This window comes from Bacillus rossius, chromosome 11, assembly GCF_032445375.1.
Source record: "Bacillus rossius redtenbacheri isolate Brsri chromosome 11, Brsri_v3, whole genome shotgun sequence".
In the NCBI taxonomy this organism is placed as follows: domain Eukaryota; kingdom Metazoa; phylum Arthropoda; class Insecta; order Phasmatodea; family Bacillidae; genus Bacillus; species Bacillus rossius.
Genome location: NC_086338.1, coordinates 55557676 through 55585039, shown reverse-complemented (window position 1 = coordinate 55585039; position 27364 = coordinate 55557676). Strand labels below are relative to the sequence as shown.

At 39.7% G+C, this 27364-nt stretch overlaps 2 protein-coding genes across 3 annotated transcripts in view; one reads left to right on the top strand and one right to left on the bottom strand.

Moving 5' to 3' along the window:
- The window catches only part of LOC134537042 (uncharacterized), a 40665-nt gene extending 28600 nt beyond the window's left edge, over window positions 1-12065 (bottom strand). The window contains exons 1-2 of the mRNA XM_063377259.1: window positions 11580-12065; window positions 9363-9579 (exon numbers count right to left, since the gene is read on the bottom strand). Of these exons, the coding sequence (XP_063233329.1) occupies window positions 9363-9579; window positions 11580-11938 (576 nt within the window). The 5' untranslated portion in view covers window positions 11939-12065. The remainder of the gene's footprint in view (window positions 1-9362; window positions 9580-11579) is intronic.
- The window catches only part of LOC134537041 (E3 ubiquitin-protein ligase Ubr3), a 115925-nt gene that overhangs the window by 57063 nt on the left and 31498 nt on the right, over window positions 1-27364 (top strand). For both annotated transcript variants that reach the window (XR_010075917.1, XM_063377258.1), the window contains exons 11-14: window positions 19046-19227; window positions 20842-20978; window positions 22996-23138; window positions 26207-26373. Coding sequence is in view for 1 of the 2 variants with exons in the window: in XM_063377258.1 (XP_063233328.1) it covers window positions 19046-19227; window positions 20842-20978; window positions 22996-23138; window positions 26207-26373 (629 nt within the window). In the remaining variant the exon portion in view is untranslated. The remainder of the gene's footprint in view (window positions 1-19045; window positions 19228-20841; window positions 20979-22995; window positions 23139-26206; window positions 26374-27364) is intronic.

Sequence of the window (27364 nt, the reverse complement as noted above, 5' to 3'; positions counted from 1 at the left end):
TGCCGGTTTACATACATTAGAGAATGTCCACATTTAAAAATGTTCAGGAAACACGAAACTATTTGTTATGCAAAAGACAGCAATGACTTGAATACCAACTTATAAGTCGGATGGTGTATATATGTATACCGAGGTGATTTTGTATGTATACGATGTTATAATTTTGTCAGTATTGGATGTATGAAACCTATGTTTTATTGTTATGTGATTATGTTAGCCTCTGTGCTATTAACAACAACAATAATTAAATAAATGCGGTAGTGAGAATTAGGAAGCAACGCAAATATGGCCGCGTCCGATACGATGCACTTCTAGTGGATTCCTTAGCTGAGGGATCCACTGATGCAGGCATGGGCGTCGCAACCGGGGGGGGGGGGGACACGTCCCCCCCAATAATAAAAGTCTTCAATTTCGTCCCCTCCAATAATATATTTAGTTTCGTAGTTTCGTAGTTTCTCCTGATGTTTAAATTAATGATTTTGTGTGGATATAGCACCAGCAGATAGGTTAACTGTGTTTTCACAAATTTGTTCTTTGAAAATATTTTTTATAAAAAATAAATTACATATTGCAACCAACTATAATTAAAATATTTAGGAAAGAAAAATGCCTAAAAACCACCTTTTTTGCACCTTCAAACCCCAAATTTTCCCGGGGGAGGACCCCCGGACCCTTTGCTTTTTTCCAGGGGATGGATATTCCTCAAACAACTAAATCAATTGAAGTCATCCCCCCCCCCCCCCCCCCCAAAATATATTCTTGCGACGCCCATGGATGCAAGTATTGTATCGGTATCTCGCCCCGAGTGCGAGCGGATTCCCAGCTGGCGACACTGCCTTTGTTGGACACTGCCTTTGTTGCGGGAGTCCGCGAACCAGCACACTGGTGAGGGGGGTGGTGGGGGAGGCCTTGATACGTCGCCGTGTCGCTGGAATGCTGAGCTGCCACGTCGCCGGCCGGTGTACTGTCCGGCGCGAAAACATGCGCCTCTCGCCTCTCTCTCGCGCGACCCAGTTATAACAGCTGCACAGCTTCAGAAGATGCTTGTTTTCGGGATAATACTCAGGCGTGAAACATTCAGTTAACAGGTTCTTGAAAGCACTTAAAAGTATCTGCACGACACATTTATCTTCGTTCATCCGCCGTGTAACGTCAAGGTCACCTCTCGGATATGTTACCCTAAGCACGACGAGAAGACTGCTCGCTAAGAGGCGACACCGCGGAAGAAGCTCAGTTTTTGACGTCACAACGTCTAATAAATCGTTGAACGCCGGCTGCACGCACGAAAACGTGTCCCGTTACGCACATTGTTCCGTTACGCTGTGTCCCGTTACGCTCATTGTACGCTTGCGCCGCATCCATCTCTTCCACTCCATTGGAACCACCATTGATTTGACTTTTTCGAGGCACATTAAACTTGAAACACTCCCATTCGTTTCCTACTTTTCCTGTCATCGTCCTATCCTTAACAGAATAACACAGATTGGAAGAATTTAAATAGCAACATGTATAAAAGTTATAGTTAAAATAATCTCTTCGTTAAAGTAATAAACATATTTGAATTAATGGGTGCAAATAAAAGTAAAAATTATCAATTAAATTGTAGATTTCATTTCACTCATTCTTTGTATACATACAAAATAGTGATAATTCAATAAAAATGATTCAATTTTATTCATAAAAGTATGCAATAATTTCATCAATGTTTTGTTATGACGTTGTCACGTTAAACTATCGTCCGTAAACCGACTTTACAGACCACCAATTTTTTTTTCCCCGAAATTTCCGGGGGAGGGCATCAGTGGTATAGCAAACAGCCCAGGGGAAGAGGCTGGAGATCTCTCGGCGCTGGACCGGCATCTCGGCGGGTCGATACTCCCCCGTGTTTAGGGAGGGGGCCACCCCTCCCATCACCCCTCCACCCCCTGGTGAGGGTTGTCATCGATCCCCCCTGCCGAGTTGGCGTCTGCATGCGCGCGCGTGGTTTCACTCCTAAGTGCCCGCCCTTGCCTGCTAGATATTTAATACTCTTCCAACTCTTCTTTCTGAGCCATCCTTCTATTCCCGTAGCCAACCCGCATGTTATTAATGCATGAAATTTTGTCTTTTGATTTTTTTTTTTGTACTTTTCTTCTACGGACATACATGTGTTTAGCAATGGCGTATGTCCAAAAGCTTACTTCAAGTCATGCACTCCCATTGCACAAATCTTTCATAGATAACGAAGTTTTGCATCCCGCATGTAAGTAGTTAGGTTAGGAAAAAAAAACATGGTTTCTCGAAGAAGAAAAAAAAAGGGGGGGGGGAGGGACCATAAGCTAGTGCGCAGCAGGCCACGCGCACGACCTGTGCGAAGTCTGTTTACTTTTGAAATCTTACTGCGAATCTCAGCTAATGAAATTTCACGATGTATCCAACATCTGTTGGCAGTGTCACTAAGTAACTGTATTAACTACCAAGTGACAATCCCGTGACATCCGTCCAGCAATTTGTGAGCACAGCCCTTATATATATATAAGGGTTGTATAAAATGTTCAGTTAACCATTCCAACCACGACACAATTTTTGTTTTATTTTATTTACAGCATAAATTAATTTTTAAAGCAGGAATTACACTTGGGCGTTGTAATATCTCGATAATTTATGTCACAGCATGATTGATAAATATCAACAGTTCCCTTGCCCCGCCAAAATGGCTTCCTACTCCACTCTCATCCGTAACAGAAAAAAAAATTATTTTCACTTCCTGTGGACACGACTGTCCTATGCGCTATTGTGAAATCAGTAGATGCGAAAACATGGTGGTCAAATTTTGTGCACCCAAGGCCTAGTTCGTGAACATCGCTAAAGCGCGACCTAATCAGGAAAATTACAGTTGTTTATAAACCACACAAGTCGCAAGACGTTTACTCAAAATTGTTAAACAATATAACATATAATTTCTGCCTCGGGCTTCTTTTGATAATTTATATTTTTCATTAATTAAAATTATTCTAAAAGATAATTTTGTGAAAGTTTAACAAGTCTAAAGTACACTGTGGGCGTAACACCTGCGTCTTAAAAGTTTTCGGAACACTTCCTTTCAAATGTGGCCATCGATAACCTAAACCAAAACGCAAGAAATTCGGAAGTGTAATAAAATTCGCTTTGCATTATTACGTCTCGCGTAAATTATAAACCAGTACTCTAAAATATGGTTGCTGTACATTTTGCGCCTTGCGTTACGAATTCATATTTTAAATATCAAACGATAAAATATTGTTATGGCAAAATAAAATGTTGAAACCATTATGGCGTCTTTCGGTCCTGAAAATGCTCGAGCCGATATATTTTGTTCGTTGGTTGTTGATTGCGTCACTTGTATTAATTTTAAACATTTCGAAAATATCTCAATGCCTTAAATACTTCTGACATAATTTATTCCTAATAGTTTTCATTGTTGACTGAATCAGTGTTGTAAACGTTTATTCAAACACATGTATCGCAGCTAATTAAAATTATCCACAACTAATTTACGAATTAAAATAAGTCAATTACACACACACACGTGTATTTATTTTAACGATCAAAACAATATGGGAAATTATTAATATTGTGATATTAGTTAGGTACCAAATACGAAAGATTATTTTACGAGGTAAATATGTAGTTGGGCGGTATTTGCGGAAAACATTTTTTAAAAATCCGAAAATACCTTTATTAGATGCTGTTTCACTTCCTCTTTTCAAAACAACCGGCGGAGATAAGAAATTCAAAATACTTTAGGAGATATCGAATTTTTAAATTTCATCATATGTAGTTAAGCGGTATTTGCGAAAAAAAAAAAAAATTCCGAAAATACCTTTATTATATGCTTTTAAACTTCCTCTTTTCATTAAAAGCGGCAGAGATAAGAAATTCCAAATACTTAAGGAGATATCGAATTTTTTAATTTTGCAATACAAGACCTGTGGAACCATTCGAGCGACGCCATTTTTGTTATTTTGCCGTGTGTTCGTGAATACGTAAATCGTCAATGCGTAATTAATAAAATGGTTGATTAGGTCAGGTCAGTTACATTATTAATACTTTCAAACTAAGCCGATATTAAAAATAATGTGAATTAATTTTAATTATTCTTTAGTTTTAAATTATTTATAATGTAACTGACCTTACCTAACAAACCCGTAACAAAGGATGCACAGTAACAACTCACGTAAATTTTTTTTGTTATTACAATTTGGAACGTTAAAAACTCACAGAATGTAACACGATAATGATAAACGAATTCCCAGAACGACTACAACATCTAATGATCAAATGGCGTGGATGACAGTTGTAATTACACATCGTTTTCAACAATAAATGAATAAATAATCACCTATTGGTTCATTAGAATTTTGGCCAATCACACAACTATCACGTGACGACATTCTCCAATGAAAAAAATTCATACTCGTAAACGTAAAACGTAAACAAGAAACAATGGTGAAGCCGCATTAATGCACAGTATTGTGATGCAATTTAAAAATTCGATATCTCCTAAAGTATTTGGAATTTCTTATCTCCGCCGCTTTAAATGAAAACAGGAAGTTGAAGAGCATATAATGAAGGTATTTTCGGATTTTTAACATTTTTATTCGCAAATACCGCTGAACTACATATCATGAAATTTAAAAATTCGATATCTCCTAAAGTATTTTGAATTTCTTATCTCCGCCGGTTGTTTTGAAAAGAGGAAGTGAAAAAGCATCTAATAAAGGGATTTTCGGATTTTTAAAAAAAATTTTCGCAAATACCGCCCAACTACATATTTACCTTTTACGAAAAATGTCATGTTTGTGAACAAAATGGGATCACGTGACTTATTTTTTTCCACAAAATCTGCCAATTCGAACCCGATCTAAGGTCGTCTGCTTTGTTTGCATGATCCTAACTAAATATTGCAATAGGGACAATGTAGGAAACTTGTAAGAAATACGCGAGACAAGTGACGTCAAGAACCTGGCGGCGAGGAGTGTAACTACGTTTTTTATAATGTGTTTTAAGTACGTGAGTGTAATGCCATCTAGCGGCCTGGAGTGAAAACATCTTGAAAGCATCAGCAGTAAATTGTCATTGTCTCGCGCTTCGACAATGATAATTGGCCAGAGTTTCCCATTTTGTCGTATTACGATATTTTTCCTAAATCGTTACTCAAGATATTAGGGCCAATTGCGTATCATACTGGATGCAATTACTTTCCAAATACGTGGCGTGTTTACCCGTGATCATTTAACCTAGAACCAATAATAGAGCATATGTTTAATGCCGCTCATTCTATTTAATTATATATTGTAGTCCTCTTAGATGTTCGTTCATATTAGTGAGCTGTTAACATTCAGTCACGTCTTCATAAAAAAAAACTTGTGTGAAACAGGAATTTTAACGACGTGTATAAAATTATTTCAGTGTTGAAAGGGATTAATTTGTTGTATGATATTGTTTTGCCGTGCTGCAGGAAATGACAAACTCTATATGAAATCACGTTTGTTACCTTTATGGCTTAACAAGATTTATATTTTAAGTTTATAACATTGTTACATTCGACACTTTATTTTAGATTTTTTGTGTATTTACCTATATTTGAACATTAATTTTTTTATCATTTGCGTTTTGACAAATTCGAAATATACAGCCACCACCATAATTTATTCATCATCTGATTAAATTAAACTGTACTTTACAGTAATTTAAATGATTAATATTATAACATGGCAAAATAAGTGTTTTTTAAAGAAAAAAAGTTGCGTCGTAAATTATTAAACTAGTATGCGGTATAACAGAGCGCTCTGTTGGGTGTTATAAGCACCATTTCTTCACATACTCAACTGGCGAACTCTGTACCGCAGTTACGGAACATGTGTTGAATGCAGGATCGATCAATCGATCAGTTGACGTGGCGCTATGGAACTCGAGGAAGGAATCGTGCGGGAGTGACATAATCGATTACTAAACGGGGCAGTATGTGGATGACATTACGTTATAGTATCTAGTTTACTTAATATAATGGGAAACTATAACTCCAATCGAATTTTTACACGAAACATGGTTAATATTTAGCACCGTTATATTTTACGTAAAACGTTTTATTAAATCTTTAATGATGTTAAGACGAGCTCTACGTTTGTTAACCAACTGATTCGGAGCCCGATTTTATCATTACAATTCCCGTAGTAAGAATTTTTAGTGCTTAAAAATAATACGTAAACTTATATTTATACATTATAGTAGTAATTTTAAAAACTATAGTTAATCGAACAACAATTCGATTATGTAAAATTATGTTATTGCATATTTTGTTCGCTATCTTATTTGTAATAAAACTTAGCGTAGTGACGATGGCAAACAAATACGAAAGCCCCCATTTCTAAATTACGCCTAATTTAAAGTTTTTGGTTCTAGAGAGAAAATTGTTTAGTATAACCATTGAATATATATAACATTCTATATATTCAATGGTATAACACCTGGTACTATCAAGGGTAACTAAATCCACGTGTAAAATGTTAAGTTATAAACTTGTGTTAGGAGTGCAAAGCAAGTGAGTTTACTGCCGAATAAGCATGACACACTTGAAACATATCAATTTGAATACATTAAAGTAGAGGTTACGTGGCTATGTTGCTAGGCAGTTTTGTTTTCATGGGAATTCGGGGATGGGGTGGGGATATTATTTTAAGTTTATTAAAATTTCTTAAGTTATTAAGGCGTGAACGTATTTGTACGGATAAATTTTTATGAAGAAAAGTTTTAAATGATGTAGATGACTTACAGAAACACAAGTATCAAGTCCAACAGTTCGTCAACCTTTTCAGCGTGTGTTTGAATTCATTTTGCCGTTGAGCTGCTATTTTTAAAAAAGTTTACGAAAATGTTTATAATAAAAAATTTTTACCTCGTTGCGTCATCGTCACTACTAGACTTTTAATTTTCTCGGGTTCGGCGGCTGGTCACAACTACAACATGCTTTTTTGTTCACATTTCAGAAATATTTATTTATGAAAAAAATTCGCAATTAGAAAGAACACAGAACAAAAAATAACAAGAATGCGGGGGTGGACCCTTGATTGGAAAAGCAGGTAGTTTCTTCTCTTCTAGCTGGCAGGAGATGAGAGTGCTTAGTGCCTGATTGACTGTGGGCAGGCACCGCGAGATAGAGAGAGTGTGTGTGTGTGCGTGGGGAGAGAGAGAGAGAGAGAGAGAGAGAGAGAGAGAGAGAGAGAGAGAGAGAGAGAGAGAGAGAGAGAGAGAGAGAGAGAGAGAGAGAGAGAGAGAGAGAGAGAGAGAGAGAGAGAGAGAGAGAGAGAGAGAGAGAGAGAGAGAGAGAGAGAGAGAGAGAGAGAGAGAGAGAGAGAGAGAGAGACAAGCCTCGTGTCACCGCCCATCCACTTCCGCGCTGCCCTCGCCCTGCCAGCAGCCAGCGACTGAGGAGGACTCTTTGTCGGGTTCCTGGTACGCCGACCGTCTTTTTTTTTTTTTTGTTCGGTTTCCCCTCGGCTTCCAACCATTCCAGGACAAAGCCTCCGTACCCGGTGTGCAGAGCTTCAGAACAAACCACGCGTATTTCGTTTTTCAACTTTTTTTTTTTTTTTCCAGGAATATTTAGACACTAAATTGTCGGTGAAAATTCATGAAAGCACCCAAGGCCCATAAATTACACCCTTATCTTCATTTCTCAGCTATATTATGTTATGGTCAGCGCTTAAATTTGATTGTTCCTTAGCACGACGAGAAGACTGCGCACCAGTTCAGAGCCTTGTGCCTAGAGGCGACACCGCGGTAGAAGTACTTCCCGCCTCACCAACACAAATACTTCCCCCTTTACGTCATTAACTTTTTAAAGGGCTATTTCTAAAAATTTTATTTCGTTACCTCTCTTGCATTTATTTTCCTGCCACAAATATTCTCAACAGATTTTCACTTAGTGCAATATCGCACAAGTGATGATAATTACGAAAATAAAAGTAATGACGACAATACGGAAACATCAACATGTCCTTGTTACACCGAGCCTTAACAGTAGTTACTAACAACCTCGCTGTCGAGACACAATGTCACAGTAAACAAAGTTCGAAGAAGCCAGCAAGGCGTGTACCAGTTGCAGACTTGAGGCCAAATACACTTACTGTTAGGTACGTCGTCGCGAACTGGAATAGGAAAGCATTTTTATTACTGGGTGAGTGCTGTTTTTTTTTCTTTCCTTCAGCTAATTGTTGCGCCACATTGGTCGGACGCCCAGAACATTGGCTGAAGCGTAGTGTGTACATGTATGATATGAAAGTGACACATGTTTTAACGGCGGAGCTTCTGATTGGTAGTAATGTTCGCAGGCTTTCACGGCCATTGTCTGAAGTAGCTTGGCTTCTGGGTTGTAACCGCGTCCTTGGCGAATAATTCAACCGACGTTTCTGGTCGACATTGCAGTCGCCATCATCAGGGAGCAGTTACCTGCTGCTCCCTGATGATGGCAACTGCAATGTCGACCGAAACTTCGGTGAATTATGTGCCAAGGACTGTTCCCTGATGATGGTGACTGCAATGTCGACCGAAACGTCGGTGAATTATTTGCCAAGGACTGCTCTCTGATGACGGCGACTGCAATGTCGACCAGAAACGCTGGTGAACGACTCGGCTACAACCCAGAAGCCAAGCTACTCCTGACTGGTATTTACTAGTCGTAATGGTATGGAAGTGTAGGTGTAAGTGTTTGGTACTTAACATGAACTCTTGTATATAGAACTGTGTTGTGAGTTGACTTTGTGGCACTTTTACTGGGCTAAGTGATAGACACATTTTAAATTGCCCGCGCCCCAGCCTTTTACAGTTGGCGTCCGTAAACCGTGAGAGTGGGCATCCCTGCAGTGAGAAACAAAAAAAAAGTCTTCGTTTTCCATCGGCATGATGGCAGTAGGTCGCAGTGGTGCGGGCTGATGCTATCGTGTAATTTATGTTGCATCGTCGGTTAAAACCATCTGGACCAGGGGCGTAGCCAGGGGGGGTTGGGTGTTAGGGTTTCAACCCCCCCCCCCCCTCCTTAGCACCAAATCTTTAATTAATTTCTTATCATTCAAACAAATTTCATATTCAAATTAATAATTTTTTTACCATTACAATATTTAAATATAAGTACCGAAAACTGCTTAAATAGCACTATTTTACACCTTAAAATCCAGATTTTCCCGGGGGAGGACCCCCGGGCCCGCTATAATACGTAGGAGGGGGGGGGGTGTCATGCTTCTTAACACTCCCCATACACAAATCCTGGCTACGCCACTGATCTGGATACAGTCCACATGTGTTTGTCGTCATTAACCGTAAACGGAGGCCGGGCAAGTGTGTACCTGCGCGGAGGCGAGCAGGTCCAGCAGGCCGGGGCGCCTCAGGCGGTCGTGTCTCGGCACCAGGGCGCGGTGCAGGCGGTCCAGCAGGCCGCGGGCAGAGTCTGGCCGGTGCGACACGCTGCTGGAGGCCAGGTCCTCCAGGGTCGCTCGCTCCAGCCGCCACCGGCCGGCGGCCGCGTCGTAGCCCTCCGCCACGTAGCGCCGCAAGCGCTCGTACCTGCCGCACGCGACCCCTCCTCGTTCATCTGCCCGTCGAGCAACGGGAAGCCTAAGGCTGGGTTCACAATTAAAAAAAAAAAATTAAGCGAGTGCATAGCAAGCCTTGCACACGACCTGTGCGAACTGCGAAATCGGTTCACAATTGAATTCTTACTGTTGATTTCAGCCAATGAAATTTCGCGAACTATGCGACATCTGTTCGCAGTGTTAGTAAATAAACATATTAACTTTCAAAATAGCGATAATACTGTTATTATCTCGACATTTTCTTACCACAATATGGTTAATAAATATCAACATATTTCTAGTCCCGTCAAAAAAAGCACCCTGCCCTTCTCTCATTGGCCGTTGTGCCATGCGTACGCGACCGAAATAAAATATATTCATTTCACTCCTATGCGCAAGGCCTCGCCTTGAATTTGAGGCTAGGGTGAAGCGAAAACCACCCGAGATCTAAAGTGGCTCTTCTAATGATGGTTTGCACTCTTCCTACAACAATGCAGTCTTGAAATGCTTAAGCAAACAGTTTAGTAGTGACTGCATCTGAGTTGCGAGTACGAACACGTAAACATGAAGGCATTCTAATTGTAAGCTACCAAGTTACAAAATCTGTTCAACTTTTAAATGCGCACGTTGCTCAAAGAAAGCGGTTCCACTCTTGCCAACCTTTGAAATCTAGGCTGGAACACGGGAAGTGATTTCATGCGCTGACGTCATCTGGCGGGACCGGACCGGTTTTCTTGTTAACAGTTATCCTTGGTAGAGGACTCGGTTATTGAACGCCAATGATATCGAAAATAAATTAAAGCAGCCGATTTCAATCAACCACAAACATATGATTCTAGTACTGTCCCTTGTCTAAACAAAATATTTTTTTATTGTGAACTAAAGGTGTTTAGGCAGAAAAATAAATTTTGCTGCATTATTATAAAAATAGCTAAACATGTTTTCATCTACAATAATAATATCCAATGTTTCTATTTTTATTACATTAATATGCAATAATTAGTTGTTCAAGAGTTATTCCTATCAATCCCAGATTAATTAGGAAGGATGATTACGGTCAATAGAGTAACTGAATAATTGCTTCCATTCTGTCATGTTCGACCGGTTACTATTTCGATATCAAAAACAAAAGGTTCATTCCCGCCAACATATCGTTACTTTACGACAGAAAAATATCGCGTTATCGTGAACAAACGTATTTACCAAAAATAAACGATTGTGAATTAAATGTTTCTTGCTGTTACATACGGACCAAACACACGACAGCCGTCAATGTTTGCAGGTTTTTATTCAGTAGCTTTTTGATAAAGTAACATTCACTGTGTGTAACAACATTACTGAAATGTCACAGATTAGCAAACAAAACCTTAAAATGATAAGAATAATAACCTCCTTTCGAAAACAACTCGCATTTTAGTAAAGCTGTGGAAATATAAAATATTTCTAATCAAGGATTCTGTCGCGTCCGCCATTTTGTTCGCGCCGACGTAATAGATGTGACACTTGACTGGTTTATACGTTTTGGCGTGCGTCGCCAGCATGACGTGAGCAGGGGGCGCAACTTTACAGGTGGAAAATGATCACTAAAAAAAAAACTGTGCGGTTGAGAAACACCAACATAAAAAAATTAAGTTTTGAATATTAAGACGACATGGACATTTCGTAAACGTAAGGACTAAAATAAAAGAAGTAATTTTTAGAAACATTCGTTCAGAATTTATGGAATGGCGTATTGAGAATAATGGCAAATTAATTATACTTTGGATTTTTTTTTTTTGAAATACCTGCCGTGTGCACCTGTGCAGACTTTTGAACGTATCTATTTTTTTTTTTCGCAATGTAATTGAGGTTATGTATGGTATTCAACACCTGAATTTTGCGGCTATGCAGCTTTTTTAATATTTGAAACAACAGACGAAGCACATTTGAACGTAGTGGCGTGGTTGTTCCGCACTGCTAAATAGATAAACACACAAGGTTGGCAGCACGTACCCGTCCTCTATGGCGGCGCTCGCCTCGGCCAGGTCGCGCATGCGCAGCTCGAGCCCCAGCGCGGCGCCCAGCTGCTCCGAGACGGCGTGCAAGGCGGCCCGAGTGCCCGACTGCAGCCGCACCCCCAGCTCGTCCAGGCGCCGGGTCGTGTCGGCGATGCGCGCGCCCAGCTGCTGCTCCGGGTCGCGCAGGAAGGGCAGCTGCACGCCTCCTTCGACCTTCCCCCACGCCTCCAGCGCGTCGCTCGCCAGCTCCCGCCCCAGCCGCACCAGCGACACCACCGCCTCCACGTCCAGGGCGCGCGCCGCCCCCGGCCAGCACGCCACCGCTGCCGCTACCAGCCACCACCGCAACCACATCTTCACTCCCGCTTCGCAGTTCCCGCGCGACGCGTCCCGGTGCTTCTGCTCCCGGCCGCCAGGCGCGCGCGCCGCGCGGCGCTCTCCCGGCCCAGGGTCGCCAACTGCTGCAACACCACCTCACAGCTCCGTCGTTCAGGGGACAGTCACTGCCGCCGCTTGTCATCACTGGGGCGAAGTCCCTCAGCGCGGGGGAGGCTCTTGTGCTCCCTTTTGGTCTTCATACAAGTGCGTGAGGTTAGAGAGGGAAAACCCCCTCCTCCTCCTCTCGTCTTTAAGCGTTTGCAGCGCAAACCCAGCCTTCCTCTCGTAGGAGTGGAGTGTCGCCACTCCCCACCTTGGTACCCCTTTTGTTTTACCCCCTCCCCCCCTCCTTGCCCGCTAAGGGAGAGAGTGTAGACAGGCGTTCTCACCTGCCTCGTTCCCTGTCTTTGTAACAAGATGGCTTATTGAAGACTGTGGAAAAAAACTTGTGCCAACGTGAGAAAGCTATTTTAAACTAAATAATTTTATAATTTTTATGTTGAATAATTTGACTCTGATGAAGGAACCTGATTTTAGTTCCGAAATTTACTTTAGTTTACTTGTTTAAAATCATTCGTGCTAAATACATTATTTCTTTGATATTTTGAATGTAGGTGTTGGTGTCACTGTTCGTTTAAAAATTTAAAACTGTTATAGTTTGAATTTGAAACGAATGCAATTTGGTATTACTTTGGGTTATTTAAAAATTTGAGATGGAAAAAGTTAAGAAAAAACCTTTTGGAAGAAGATGTTGGGTGCCGCACTGTGAAAATATTAAGCCTAAAAACGATGTAAAAACTTGAAAATAAATATTTGACAATCTACAAGTAAACATAGGGACCTGCGGCCATTAGTGAATACCAGAATCTAAAAAATTATAAAAGCTTGGGAAGATAATATTTATGCCTTGTCATGCCGAAAATTGGGTAAAATAAATACGTATTTAAATTAGAGCAAAAGTATATAGCAGTACATATGATGTTTGAAATAGAAACGCATATCCTTTTGTAACAATGTATTCTCATAGTTTTGCATGATGTAACCATCATCGCAAATACAAGGCCTCCCCATTCTTCAAGTCGTGATGTTATGCAACAACCTGTACACTTTGTAACTACTGAAAGGAACGGTTTTCCGGCAAAATAGCATTTGGAATACTTTCAGTGGTAGTAATACTGACATTGTTTACATTTTGAAGACTAAAAATTACTGCAGCAGGTTTCTACGGCACACGTAGTGCGTTAATTTTTTTACACGTGAAGATGAGCCTACAGATAACTTATAAATTACTGCAATTACATCCACGCAAAAGAGTTGTTTCTGCACCAAGTAATGCGTCGAGTGTGCTCTGCCCTCTACGATTGTGCACGACAGTTTTATTCTGTTGACTCAGTTAAGGCGGAGACCTCGCTTCTGCTGTTTGCAGCCGCTGTTAAGGCAATTCTGTGTGTACTTCCTTATGCCGGCGTCAGCCACATGCTTTCGCAAGTGTCTCTTCTTCGTCAGTGTCAGAAACAGGTAGCCAGCCCCTTTTGAATAACCAGATCACATTTTCCGCCTCGCGTTACGTACTTTCTACGTGTTACATGTTTTTGTCGTAATATATATATATATCATTTAGTTTTAATTTGAAATTATATTTGTTGGGTGTGTGGGTGTTTGGAGAGAGGTAGATTATGTTTGTTCCGGCAATACTCAACCATATTTGCTATTATAAATATATTAGGTGAGTGAGTGAACGAAGATTGTAAATGTTATAATTGAATAATTCTTGTAAAATGTTTCAATATTCAAACCGTAGCAGTATATCTGGGCCGGAACGACACATTTCCAAAGAGACGGAGACGGGATTGGTATCATGCCGAGGGACGTTCTGCTGGGATGCATTCTAAGGCGACGCCGGAGCTAACGTTCCCCAGCCCCTCTCTTTCCTTCTGACCAATGGGGAAGCTGCATTTCAAGGACGGGCGAATAATAAATTTAAAAATATTTCCTAAGTTATTATTAAACTATAAATTCTGTTTTATGGAAATGTAAAATAAAATAAATAAAATAACAAAACAACTCTGTCTTGATGTAAGCTTTTGGACATACGCCATTGCTAAGCACATGCATATCTTTCAAAGATAAAACAACTCTGCCCACAAATACCAGGGCCGTGGCTTAGCCTCTTCGAGGAAGTGTAATGCTTTATATAATTCACTTTTGTTCGTTTGCTGTCATTTCGGAAACGATATTACACACATTTAAACACTACCATTCACACCCGTGCTCATTGCCCCTAGAAGGGTGGGGGCTGGGTAGACATCAGGGTCCAGCCATGTTTATTTTTAAATGTTTTTTAACTATTATAAGAAGTCTTATTTTGTAGCCAGTGTCTATGACTTACATAGATCCTAATTTTATTTTTTTCTGTGAATATTTTCGTTTTTATGTCCGTGTGTGAAATAAATATACACACTCGCTGTGGTTATTTTAAAGTAAAATAATTTTATGAACAAAGCTTAGTTTGGATTTTAAAAATAGTAACCATAATTATACCCAGTATTTTCAGGTTAAATAACATTCTATAAAGAGTGTAGGTAAGAAATAGCCATGTGCAGTTATAATGTAGCACGTGACTGTATAATTGTAAGGGGGGGGGGGGCGTCTCCGATCCTGGGTCCAGGGGCCATGCCCTTGCTAGATAAGACAATGTCTTCTGCAGTATCTCCAACGTGACGCATGTGCGCAGAACTATAAAAATTGGTTGTCTGTAAAGTCGGTTTACGGACGATAGTTAGAGACCCGTGAATTTCGCGGATTCATTTCGTGCTATGCTAAAATTCAAATAATTATACCTTAGTGCTGCTTCTGTCATTGGCTCTCTGTTAATCTGGAGGACTGAGTGCCAATTAGAGACCCTCACTCATAGAAGTGTCGAATCACAGGCCACCCAGCCGAGACGACTCACAAGTCAACAGCCAATGAACAGTTGGCATTTGCCCGAGTGTGTAGAAGATATTGGAGTCTATCCTGGAGGTCATTGAATCCGCGAAATTCACGGGTCTCTAACGATAGTTTAACGTGACAGCGTCATAACAAAACATTGATGAAATGATTGCATACTTTTATGAATAAAATTGAATCATTTTTATTTTAAAAATTAAAGAAAAGATAAATACTTGAAATTATAATAGTAATCAGATTTTTAAAATGAAAGATTAATTAACTTTTATTGCCGAAATTGTTGTTGTAATAAGCAATGAAAAACACATTAACTTTTCACTTCACTTTATAAACGGTCGACGAAACAGTTCACGTGTAGATGACTAGTAATTAATTAAAAAAACTGGCGTTTAGCTATAAAGTTTAAATATAATTATGAACAAGTTTTCATATAAATAAACTGTAATCAAATATCTATCATCAATTATATGAATCACCATAATTTTTTAGTCAATTGTAACATAACCTATTATTGCACTCGCCGACAGCGCAACGGGACAATGCGTAACGGGACACTTTTTCATGCGTGCAGCCGGCGTTCATCGATTTATTAGACGTTGTCACGTCAAAAAATATGTCCGTTGATGAAGCAGGCCTGTACTTCTAGGCCATGAGTCGGATTACTACCTCGAAGGCACGTTCGTGTCCGACCTTCGAAGGGTCGCCACTGTTTTAATATTTTATTTGGTTTTTGGGCCGGTAGCTTCGACGCCGACCCTAGAGTTTTGTCTCGGCTTGGAGGCTCGAGATAGTATGATTTACTGAATCATTATTTTCTGTAGAATACTAATCCTAAATTAGTAATTGATATGTTGAACCTCCTGCAGCCAAGTTAATGAGTGGCCGTATTTCCATTTTATTGTTTTATTCATTTCTGATCTCTTCAACCATAGTTGTGTGTCTTTCACCCTGAGTCTAGCTGGAGCAAGGACATGAAAATAGTTCTCAAGACCCAAGTGCCGACATTCGTTAGAGAAGGCTGGGTTGCAACAGTGGTAACATCTATCCGGCGTTGTTAAAGTCCCTGTGTTTTAATCTTACTTGACGTATTTATTGCAAACAATCCTGAGCTGAAAAGACACTGTCACGTAAACGTTAGAGCTCTGGTGTGTGTAATATGACTTGGCATTTACCGTACCTACGTACAACCTTGTGGTATGGTCAGGCTATTGTTGGACAACCCTGGTGGGCCTTGGTTGACTTGGCCTTGGGAGTAGGTTCACCTCGTTCAGGGTTGTTGGTCAGCCTGCTGTATACTGATAAGGGAAGCCTTCATTTCACAGACGAGAGAGCCACACCCGAAGTTCACGCTCGCTTTTTTTTTTTCCGTTCTATCTCATTGTATAAACCGGTGTGGCATTAAATTTTGCGGTCGATTAGGATAGGTTAGCTACATTATAAATACTTTAAATACATTGTGGACGGTTGGTTATATTAGGTAAGTATGGCTACATTAAAAATACTGTATAATCATTTTATGGTTGCTTAGCAAATAACTTTTTAATATGTAGCTATCCAGGGGTTAGGAAACCGTTTACATGATTTCACGGTATCTTTAATGTAGCTTTCCTAACCAAATCAACCGCCCACAATGTTTTAAAGTATTTATAATGTAGCTAACCTAACCTTTTACAATGAACGAAAAAAAAAAAAACCGAAGATGAACGATCGAGCGTTTGACTCTCTCGTCTGTGAAAAGAAGGCTTCCCTACTGATAAAGCACATCATCTTGGAACGAACGATGTAATTTCTAATAAAACGGCTCATCCTTGAGGCTTTACATAAATACGCGCTACTAAGGTTAAAATATCCTCGGGGGAAAAATGGTATAATTCAAGAATGAGTTGTAAAATAAAGAAAGGCTTGTAAAGGTTGTGCAAATTTTTTTCTAGGTTAGGCGCTAGCGGAGTTGCTTTGTAACTTCGTTTTTATATCTCGTCCGAGGTCGGTGACCATTCTCAGCGTTGCCAACGTAACTCCGCGTAGCTTCGAACTGACCCGACCTTCGAGATTGAACACGCTTCCTTCTATACTCGCGTGAATGATTTAAGACATTGAGGATTAATATGGTTCATGTTCTTTTTTATGTACCCATGTTGTTTTTTTTAATCTCTCTTTCTTACTTTTGAAATGTAAAAGTACTGTGTAATATTTAGTTTTTGTGGTTGTACAGGTTTGTTTGTATATATGTATATATTTGTATTAATTGACTTGTTCTATATCCCAGAGTCCTTACCTCCATATGGGATCTACAGAACAAAAATTGAATAAATAAATAAAAGTTTTTTTTGCTCTATCCCACTAACTCTACGTCCTAACGAATACAAAGGTTAAATTTTGGGAACAAGAGCATTGCCAGTTTTTATTTTATGCAATTTTTTTTTGTTTGAACTTTTTATTGTTAAATATTTGAAGTACGGCTTCAAATGACAAGAGCATCTATATTCCACAGAATTTGTGTTTGGGGATGATGCATTTACCACCTTCTATACCTTTTACGCTCCTGTCTGTGTTGCCGAGCTAATTAAAATTCGGTTGGAGTAAGGCCGTGTGTATAAACTATGCAAGACGTTTCCAAATACCCGTTTATAAACTACGTACGACTCAAACGCAACGCAAGCATCGGTCAGCTTTCAACTTCTTGAATTTCGGTTTGCGTTTTCGTCTTCCGTACTTGAAATGAAGTGTTCCGAAAACTTTTAAATACGCAAGACGTTACGTGCACAGAAGGCAACGGTGTTGTTTTATTTTATTCATCTTGTTTTCACTTGTAAAACCTACGAACAGTGAAAGGAAATAACACTTTTGTATCAAATTGTTGACAATTTCACATGTTTTCCGGGAAAATATGAATTATCTAAATAAGCCAAGGGGAAGAGATTTGTTTTATTCCGTTTCGCATTTTAAGTTGTAGTGTTGGTGACGTTGTGCGACTTGCGTGCTTTATAAACGACAGCGATTTACTTGCGTTGTTATGTTGCGTCGTTGCGTCCCTTGCGTAAACCCGCGCCTAAACTCGAACCGAACTGACTCGACCCGACACTGGTGGAGCCGGCTGAAGACAACACGGCTATTTGTCTTCCTTCTACGTCTGTTAGCCGCAGGGGTGGCCACGTCTGCACTTGATGAAGCCGTTTTTCTTCTTCAGCTGTTCCGCCATATTGTTTGGACGCCCAAAACATTGTCTAAAGTGTACTGTTTCCGTTGTGTAAACAGTTTTGAAAAAGATTGATTTTAACGTCGGGGAGATTATAATAAATGCATAGTTTCAATCATCTGACGTTATCAAGCACCGTTTCCGCAATATTTTGAGCGGAACAATATGGCGATTGTGAGGTTAAAAAGTGACTTCAACTACGTCACAACATGCCATCTCCTTACAGTTCCTAACTCTATGGTTAGCCTCACCGTTATGGCGACGGGTTGGGATGAGCGATCAGCCATAGACTCGTGATGAGGTAGACAGATTTTCATCTGCTGTGCACGTTTTGCCAACAGGACGATCGAAATCAGCCGATGTGAACAATAGAGTCCTTTAAGAATGAATCCAGTAACAGCAATTGTTCCCCCTCCAAGATGGGTTTATTATTTAATTACATAAAGGCAAGTGCAATTCAAAGTTCATGCACTCGATTTTCTAATAAATAGCCTTTAAGTGAAAATTAATGTCTAAAAACAGAACTAAATCTCCATGTTGGGTGAGATCAGTCCTAAAGCATAAATAAATAAAACTAAAATATAACATTTGTTGTTGTAAACAGACACAAGGATACTGAGTTTCTGTTTTATTTTAGTTAACGGCATTCATTAGTTCTTTTTTTTTTTTGTACAAGCTTTCACATGGATATTTGACATGTCATGATATACAAAAAAAAAATACAATGCTTAGCAGGTAACTGCTCCCTGATGATGGCGACTGCAATGTCGACCAGAAACGTCGGTTGAATTATTCACCAAGGACGCGGCTACAACCCAGAAGCCAAGCTACTTCAGACAATGGCCCATGGAAAGCCTGCGAACACCATTGATGAAATAAGCGTGTATTTGTTCTGATGTTGTAGTGTCTGCAGAGTGTAGAGTGCTGTGTTCGCGCAGGTGGCGTTCTACGAGATCCTGAGCGGCATGTGGGTGCGCAACGGACTGCAGATCAAGGGCCAAGCCATGACGTACATCCAGTGCAACTTCTGCAACTCGCTGGCGGACGCCGACCTGTACCTGCTGCAGGTGTGCGCCACGCAGGTGCCGCCTGAGAAGTTCCTCACCACTGTGCTCGAGAAGTGAGTTCCCTGCAGCTCTGGACCGCTTTGGAACCCCAAACATACATGACAATATTTCAACGTTAAATATTTAAATTTTGTTGTTTTTTTAAGGTAAGATATACCACGTTAAGGCCGGTATTAACTTTTAAATACCAGTATGGGTTTTCTGTTTTTATTAAAATTCAGAAGATAAGGCAGCGACTATATGTGCTGCTATCTTGTCATAATCGCATCAACTATTTCACTATTTGTCCGCCGAGTCACAATCAATTATTGTATGTCATTCCAGCCCACCAATAGAAAGGAACCTAACATTTATTCGACACTGTTGCTACCTGTTGTGGTAGATTGGAACTGTGTGAATTATAGTTCATGCAAGCTAAGATCTTGTAGTTCCAGTATATGTTGGCGCAACTTTTAGAATAATTATCTTTGCGCTGAGATCATTGTAAGGAAGTTCATCTGTCGTACTAAAAAATGTGCAGAGCGTTAGAAAAAAAAGGATTTTGATGTTGTTATGCTACAACTGTACCTTAACCGTATTCCTAGTGCGCGATAGAACACTGCTAGTTCCTTATTTTTAGGGAGCACATTTTAGTGTCTTATCCGTTGCAGATTTGTTTTGCAGAGCTCACATCTATAACTAACGAATTTAAGTTGTTTGCATTACTCAGATACCTGAAAATAAAAGAAAAAAACATATTTTGCCTGACCATGATGTAGTTTGTCAAATAGGAAGTTTCCTGATTTTTTTGCAAGGGTTTTTTTTTTTTTTAAATTATATATTGGAATTGTGAATAGCATATTAGGTAGCACTGTAAAATACTATACATTTTTTGGCTGAAAGTTGAGAAGAATGTTGAAATCTTAGCCCCATGCATTGTTTGTGGTATTGCTGTGTGAGTAGAGATAAGATTATATTGTTTTATTTTCAGGCCAAATCATTTTCATAACAGGAGTATTCAGATTTTTTTAATTTTTTATGAAATACATTTATTAAAAATTATATATTGCTGAACATATATAACACTTAAATGTTCCATGATACTAATTTCACCAAATAAATGTCATTTTGATGATGTGTGATGAACTTCCGCTAGTATATAATGATTTGTAATAAGCATGCCTTAACAAATTCAGAACAAAAAAAAATTAATTTAAATATTCACGTGTTTCAAAAAAGTGTTAAATGTTGTAATGTAAAAAAATGAGTGACCTACTAATGACAGTTGAAAATTAAAAAAAAGTAGTTTTTTTTTTCCAATTTTATGCTGAATAAATTTATTTTCATTGAATTTTATATTTAAAAATTTACATATTGGTCATTACTGTTAATCTTTGATTAAAGATGCCTGTTAGCAGTGGCGTAGCAGGCGGGTGGCAGGGATGGCCCCCAGCCAGGGGCGCCACGGCGACGGTTTCGCGTTACTGGGGGGGAACCCCCCCCCCCCCCCCCCACTTTGATTAAAAGAGGGGGCGCCATTTTCAATTCTGGCCAGTGGCACCAGTCGCCTTAGCTACGTCACTGCTTGTTAGTTTCATTCTTTTAATGTGTTTCGGTGCTTTGTGCCTATTAACTGTAATCCGCCGTGTGATGAGTGGCTGGACGGGTGGTGGTGTCGTGGCCTCAAGGTTCCACATAATGGACTGGATGAGCCTGGCGTCGTACTCGGGCCGGTGCTCGTACCTGGACGGGGAGTACGACTCGCCCATGCTGGAGAGCTGCCTCACCTTCCTGGCCACGCTCATGAGCGTCCGCACCAACCTGGGTGAGACCTCGGGGGGGATCGGTGAAGGTGTTTTCAAAACCTGGGGGGGGAATTGTTCAAATACTTAGTAAAAGTCATTAACAGCAACTTTTAATACTTGATAGTGTCTTACTTTCTTAGAACTAAATGTATTTTTTATTTATAACTTTGTATGCCATTAATAATTGGTATCTGATTTTACGAACAGTAACTGAATGTTAAGAATACAAACAACTGTTAATTAATTTGAAAATCTATACAAATATCTATTTTAATAGGGCTATCACAGTCAATAATCTTATTTATTTAAAAGTTTGTTAGGGCAAATATATTTGTTTTCTTTTTCAGGCTGGTAGAGTGGGTCATGTAATGACATTGTGCTTGAGAATATTTTATAACATTTTTGCATGTGTTTGTATCTACATTTGTTGAAATTGATTTTGCAGGACATTTGCATTTTTATGTAATTCTGTTAATTTCCTAGATAGATTATGAGACAGGAATAAATGTTACCTGGAACCATAGAAATGTCTTTTTTTTCATAGCCCATCGGAGGTTGAAAAAAAAACAGCCGTCGTATAGATATTATTGTTAGAACAGTTTTTCCAAGCACTTGAATATAGTTTAAACTTTTAATACGTATTGCTAAGTTCTCTGGTATCTGTTTATTATTTATTTTGTACATTTAAGTAGACCATTGTAACAGCTTGCTATGGTTACAAAGTAATTTTTAACCAGGAGAAATAATTTTAATTCTCAGCTAGCTTAGTGTTTTGTTTTTAGTATTTTCAGTTTTTTTAAATTTAAAAACGAAGTATATTAATTTTTCTAAGCGATATTATTTTTGTGGGATAGTTATTAGTTGATAAACTTTTAAATACATCTTAGGCCAAGTTGGTGAGTAGCTAGATCACTCACCACCCACCAGGGCGATCGATGTTCGACTCAGAGCGGGATCAAGCCTGGATTTATCGCGTGTGCGAACATGGCGGTCGTTGCCGTGAAAAAGGGGTTTTTCTTGTTGTACCCCGGTTCTTCCAACCATTCTTTCCGTCGATGCTCTATTCTCTTTTCAAGATCCGTCTATTCTCTTTTCAAGATCCGTCTATTCTCTTTTCAAGATCCTTCATCAAATAGCTGTGGTGTCAGTGGTTAATATCAACGTTATTAATAACATTAGCATGTATTTTTTTTTTTTTGACGTGAAAACGTCTTATAAATCGATGAACGCCGGCTGCACGTCCGAAAAAGCATGACTCATTGTCACGTTCCACCTGAGCCGAGCGTGCAAGAACCGGCCAACCACCGTGCGGGAAAATATTCTATAATAAAAAAACAGGTTTAGGCAGGCTTTTTAAAAGCAGCAATTTAAAATATTTGATTTATTTGTCCAATTTCATCATTTAAAATTAACAATTTATTGACATTGATTTGATTTCATTTTATTTCTATAACAAATGGTTCGTGATTATATTTAAAAAAATTATTTCAATTAAATTTGCAAAAAACTGTAAATAATTTTTAAAACTTAGAAATGTGTGCAATTTTTCATCAATGTTTTCTTCTTGACGTTATCACGTAAAATTATCGTCCGTAAACCGACTTTACAGACAACCCCCTTTTTTTTATTTCTCGAGATACTTATATGTTATGAAATGTTAACTAGTAATGCAAGTCAGTTCTTTGTATGGTGTTTGGTAGTTAGTTAGTAGAGTTCTCTTTTGGTAAGGATAGTTACTTTCTTAAAACTAAATGTATTTTATTTATAAATTTGGTTGCCGTTAATAATTGGTGTCTGATGTTACAAACGGTAACTAAACGTGATGAATGCAAACAACCGTTCATTAATTTTAAAATCGGTACAAATATCAGTTTTATTAGGGCTATCACAGTCGGTAATCTTATCGTTTTAAAAGTTTGTTGGGGCAAATGTATTGCGTTTTTTCGCCCCCCCCTGCTACGTTTCACCGGCCCGCGACGGCAGTGTGTACCTCGGAGCAGCGTCGGCTTCACGCCGGGACGACGACGGGTGTTTCAGGCGAGAGCGACGCCTCGCTGTCGAGGCTGGAGATGGTGACCTTGCTCTGCATGGGGGACAAGACCCACAGCCAGCTGATCGAGATGATGCCTGAGCGGTGTGGCACGGCCCAGAGCCGCGACTTTGAGGCTGTGCTGTCCGAGGTGAGCCGCCGGCGATCCTCTTCCTCCGGGCTCGTGGTTTCACCGTCAACAGGGTGGCCACTCTTCTGGGATAATAAAATTCCTGGTTTTTTCCAGGGTGGTTTTTATCAATATTTGCATACAATTTGCATTTTTGTTACACAAAGCACACACAATATGATGTTTTATTGGCGTTAAACAATAGACAACTTAACTATAGGCTTAAAAATCTAAATCAATAAACTTAAAACAAAACCTACCTCCGACAAAAAAAAATTAATAATCTGACGTCACCAAAATTACTTGACACCAAACGCACGTGTTTTGCCCCTCTTGCATGGCTGGCAAATGCTGTTCTTCCCATGCTACCGATGTTGATTTCAACATTACACAAATTGCAAATGGCATTTGTCCTGCACTTTGGATCTTACTCCACCCATTCAAACTCTTCGGTATATTTGTCATTGTATGTGATGACCGAACTCTTTGTCATTTTGATAGTCTGCGCAAATTACATGTCAGATTAAAAAATTCAAAACAACGTCCCGCACAAGTAAACTTTTAAAAAACTCGAGAAAACTATCCGTGATACAGTGATGCAATAACATGAGCGCAAAGTAAAAAATATATATATACAAAACTAGTGCTACCAACATGCAGTGCGAGAAATTACTACCACCCTACAACAATATTTTCAGCCGAAATGCTGTTGCTTTTGAATACAGAAACATAATACGTAAGTATGGAAGTTTGAATTGTTAATGGTTTCTTACGTACTACAAAAGTTTTTAAATGTGATATGAACAAATTAACTTTCACCAAATTTTACCTCACGAGCAACAAACTGTCGTGCTTCGACGGGTGGTGAACGTGCTCACGTTCAAGTTTCTCCATCATAGGCTCTTAACAGCCATAAGTTATTGCGATCGTCACTTTATAAAAACAAATTCCCGGTTCTAATAAAAATTCCTGGTTGATTCCAGTGTTTTTTTTTTTTTTTTAAAAAAAGAAATCCTGGCTATTTTCCGCATTTCCCGATTTCCCGGTTGGTTGGCCTCCCTGGTCAAGCTAATTCCTTTAATAAAAAAAAATAAAAAAAATAAAAAAAAACTTGAAACCAGGACATGTGCATGAATTTCAATATTAAAGTCTGGTGGCAGCCCTAATTACTAGAGACCGGACAAATTTGCATGTTCATTCGGCGATAGGCTAGAATTCAAATACATATGCCTTTATTATGATTTTGCTATTTGCTTACCGTTCATCTTGACGAATCTCAACCGATTAAAAAAACTCTCAACCAAAGAAGTATCAAATCGCAGACAAACCAGCCGAGACGACTCACAAGTCGGCAGCCGATGAACTTGCGTTGTTTGCCCGAGTGTACGGGGCAATGTGCAGCCTATCCCGAAGGCCATCGCGAATTTTTCTGGCCCCTACTAATTACACGAGTTAAAAAGTTTTGCTGGATGTTGTGAGAGCCCTGGTTGGTGACATGTGCAGTAGATGAACTCACTTCACATAGAGATAAGGGAAGTGAATATGAATAGATGGAGCAGCTTATGGTCTGTTAAAGGAAAGTGAATCCATGGGATGGAAAAAGGGAAGCAGCTAAAGTTATGTACCAATGTGGTGGATGTTTGTTACGTTTGTGTCGTCTATACTCGACTTAAGTAACAGCAGTGTGTTTTAGGCTGGACATGAGAGTAGCAGTGAAAAGTGTGACACACAATGTTACAGTTTCTTATGAATCATGCTAGTTAATGATCGACTTAACCACAGGGTTTAGTTATTTTTTTTTTGGCCAATTTCAGATTTCAGTCGAGATATATTTTGAAAAAGGTTTTTTGGGGTCATCCATTAATAGCGTGATGTTTTTTTAGCAAATTTTTAACCCCCCCCCCCCCCCCTCCCCCATAGTGATTTGTGGTGAGGTTTCAGACTCCCCCCCCCCCCCCCCCAATAAACCCCCTTTTTTTTTTGTACAAAATATTTTTAAAAATTTCAGAATATTATCTTTAATAATAGGTATAATCTAATTTAATTCTGGAAAATTAAGCACAGTGATAAAAATGTCCAGACACATATTAAGGTTGCGGGTTTATTCTCACTGGCATAAAAATAATAAAGGAAAGGCTTATATGTGATTTACGCATGTATTCGGCGCCAAAATCACAGTCTTACTGGCGACTGGCAAGCCGAGCCGGGTGGTTCATGTTGCGGTGGGCGGGGATATTGTTGCCTGGCTACGGCGAGTCAAGGTCACGCGTCGCTTTTCGGTTTAGTAGAAATCGCGCGAAAAAATAAATACACGTGATATCTCTCTACAAACCTCCCCCCCCCCCATCCCTCCCATTTCCCCCCTTGTGATATTTCGTGATTTTTTCGACCCCCCCCCCCCACCCCCACCCCTCCCTTTTTGAGCCTCACGTGATTAATGGACGATCACTTTAGAAGTTTTAGAATTTCAGTTCTATGTGTTAACCTTGATATGAAAACACAAAAAAAAAAGAAATTTTTGTTATGTGAACATAATGAGATTAATTAAATTTAAAATTTAAATTGCTAACATTCTGGTTTAAAGTAGGTAGATAAAGCGTAGCCTATATTTGGTGATGCAGTTTGGTCCTATACTGTAGTGGAATGTTGATAGGCAGAATCCTCTAACCCAGTTAGAATGGATCGGGGCAACCTCGGACGTGCGAAATTTCGGATAGCAAGGACATGATGAGAGAATTGCACTGGCTTTCAGCTAGCACAGAGATATAATTTTTCAGGGTGATGTGTTTTCCCAGCTTTTCCGTTTATTGCGGATCTTTTCACGCCACTTTGTTACTACCCAACGAGTGAATGTCATTTTTGAGGTCAGGCAATGGTTAGATCACTTTCTGGGTCCTCGAGAAAACGTTTCTAGAGTCTCGGCCGATGATGCTGCTTCAGGTCGGGTCGGATCATGCGGGGCGTTGGTTGATCGAGACCCGTGCTGTAATGACTTTAGTATCCGTTAGTGTGGTGATAAATACTGTTTGTGTCTGTGCGTTGCTGGTGACGGTGATGTGTTCAGCGCTGAGCGTGTGCCGTGCGAGCAGGTGGCGAACTACCGCGCTCCCAACCTGGAGGCGAGCGGCAACATGCAGCAGGGCATGTACATGCCCAAGCCGAAGGTCTGGGAGGAGATGTACGACCCCATCCACGTGCTGTTGCGCGCCGTGCACCGCCGAGACTTCCAGACCTCCATGGACCGCTTCGCCGAGCAGTAAGTCGCTCTTGTAGTGGGTAACTCTACAGTAATAAATTTAATAACGCCCAACTACAAAGAAAAACTTTATTTTCACCAACTTTTCACAGCTCCTTCCAAATCACCGTTACAAGCCTCTCTCCCCCTCCAAAGACAAAGTTACATATCCTTCCGCGGTCAATATTTGCACTTACTTCAACCAAACATATACTTCAAAGTAACATAAGTTTAAAAAAAAAGATACAAGATTTTAAACCACAAATTCATTTACTTTACCATTATTTAACAGCTTACAATAACTTCTGGCAACCTATAAGGAAATAGTTCCGGCACAATTTGGCGGCAGCCTACAGCGATTTTCTCCCAAATAAAGTGAAACGTCACTTGGCCAATCACAGTTAACTAGGTCACACCAAAACACTTTCAAACACCTCTTGGCGCCAGCTGGACGACCCTTCCTTGCTCCTTCTTCCCAACACCCGGCTTGAACTTCAATTTATAAATCATCTCTGCCAGAAATCACCAACAGAAACAAAGGAGTTATAGAAAAACATTGAAGGAATGCAGAGACAAATATTTCAACACGAAACATAACACAAGAATAAATATTTATCTTCTCAAAACCCCACGTTAAAGAATCAATGTTAGGGTAGGTCAGTGCCTAACCTCCTTACACTCTCCATCTCCACATCTAAATATAATCTCACCTACTATACAAGGCATTTATCGTGAGCTTACTTCTAAAACCTCGTGAGTCCAGATTTTCCCAGCTTTATACTCCGGATGTGTTTGGTGTAATTTTTTTTCTTCATTTTTTCATAGTGCATTATGCTGATAAAACCTTGTAAGTCAACTCTACTTAGTCTCTTTTCTATTCACAAATTATAAAAACCCGTATCTTTTGTCGGTCGAAACCGTGCTCGGAAAGCTCACAAGTTCTCCTATAAAATTGACTGAAATGGAGTTACGAGGTTTTAGAAGTAAGCCGACGTTATGTATTGCCTGATGC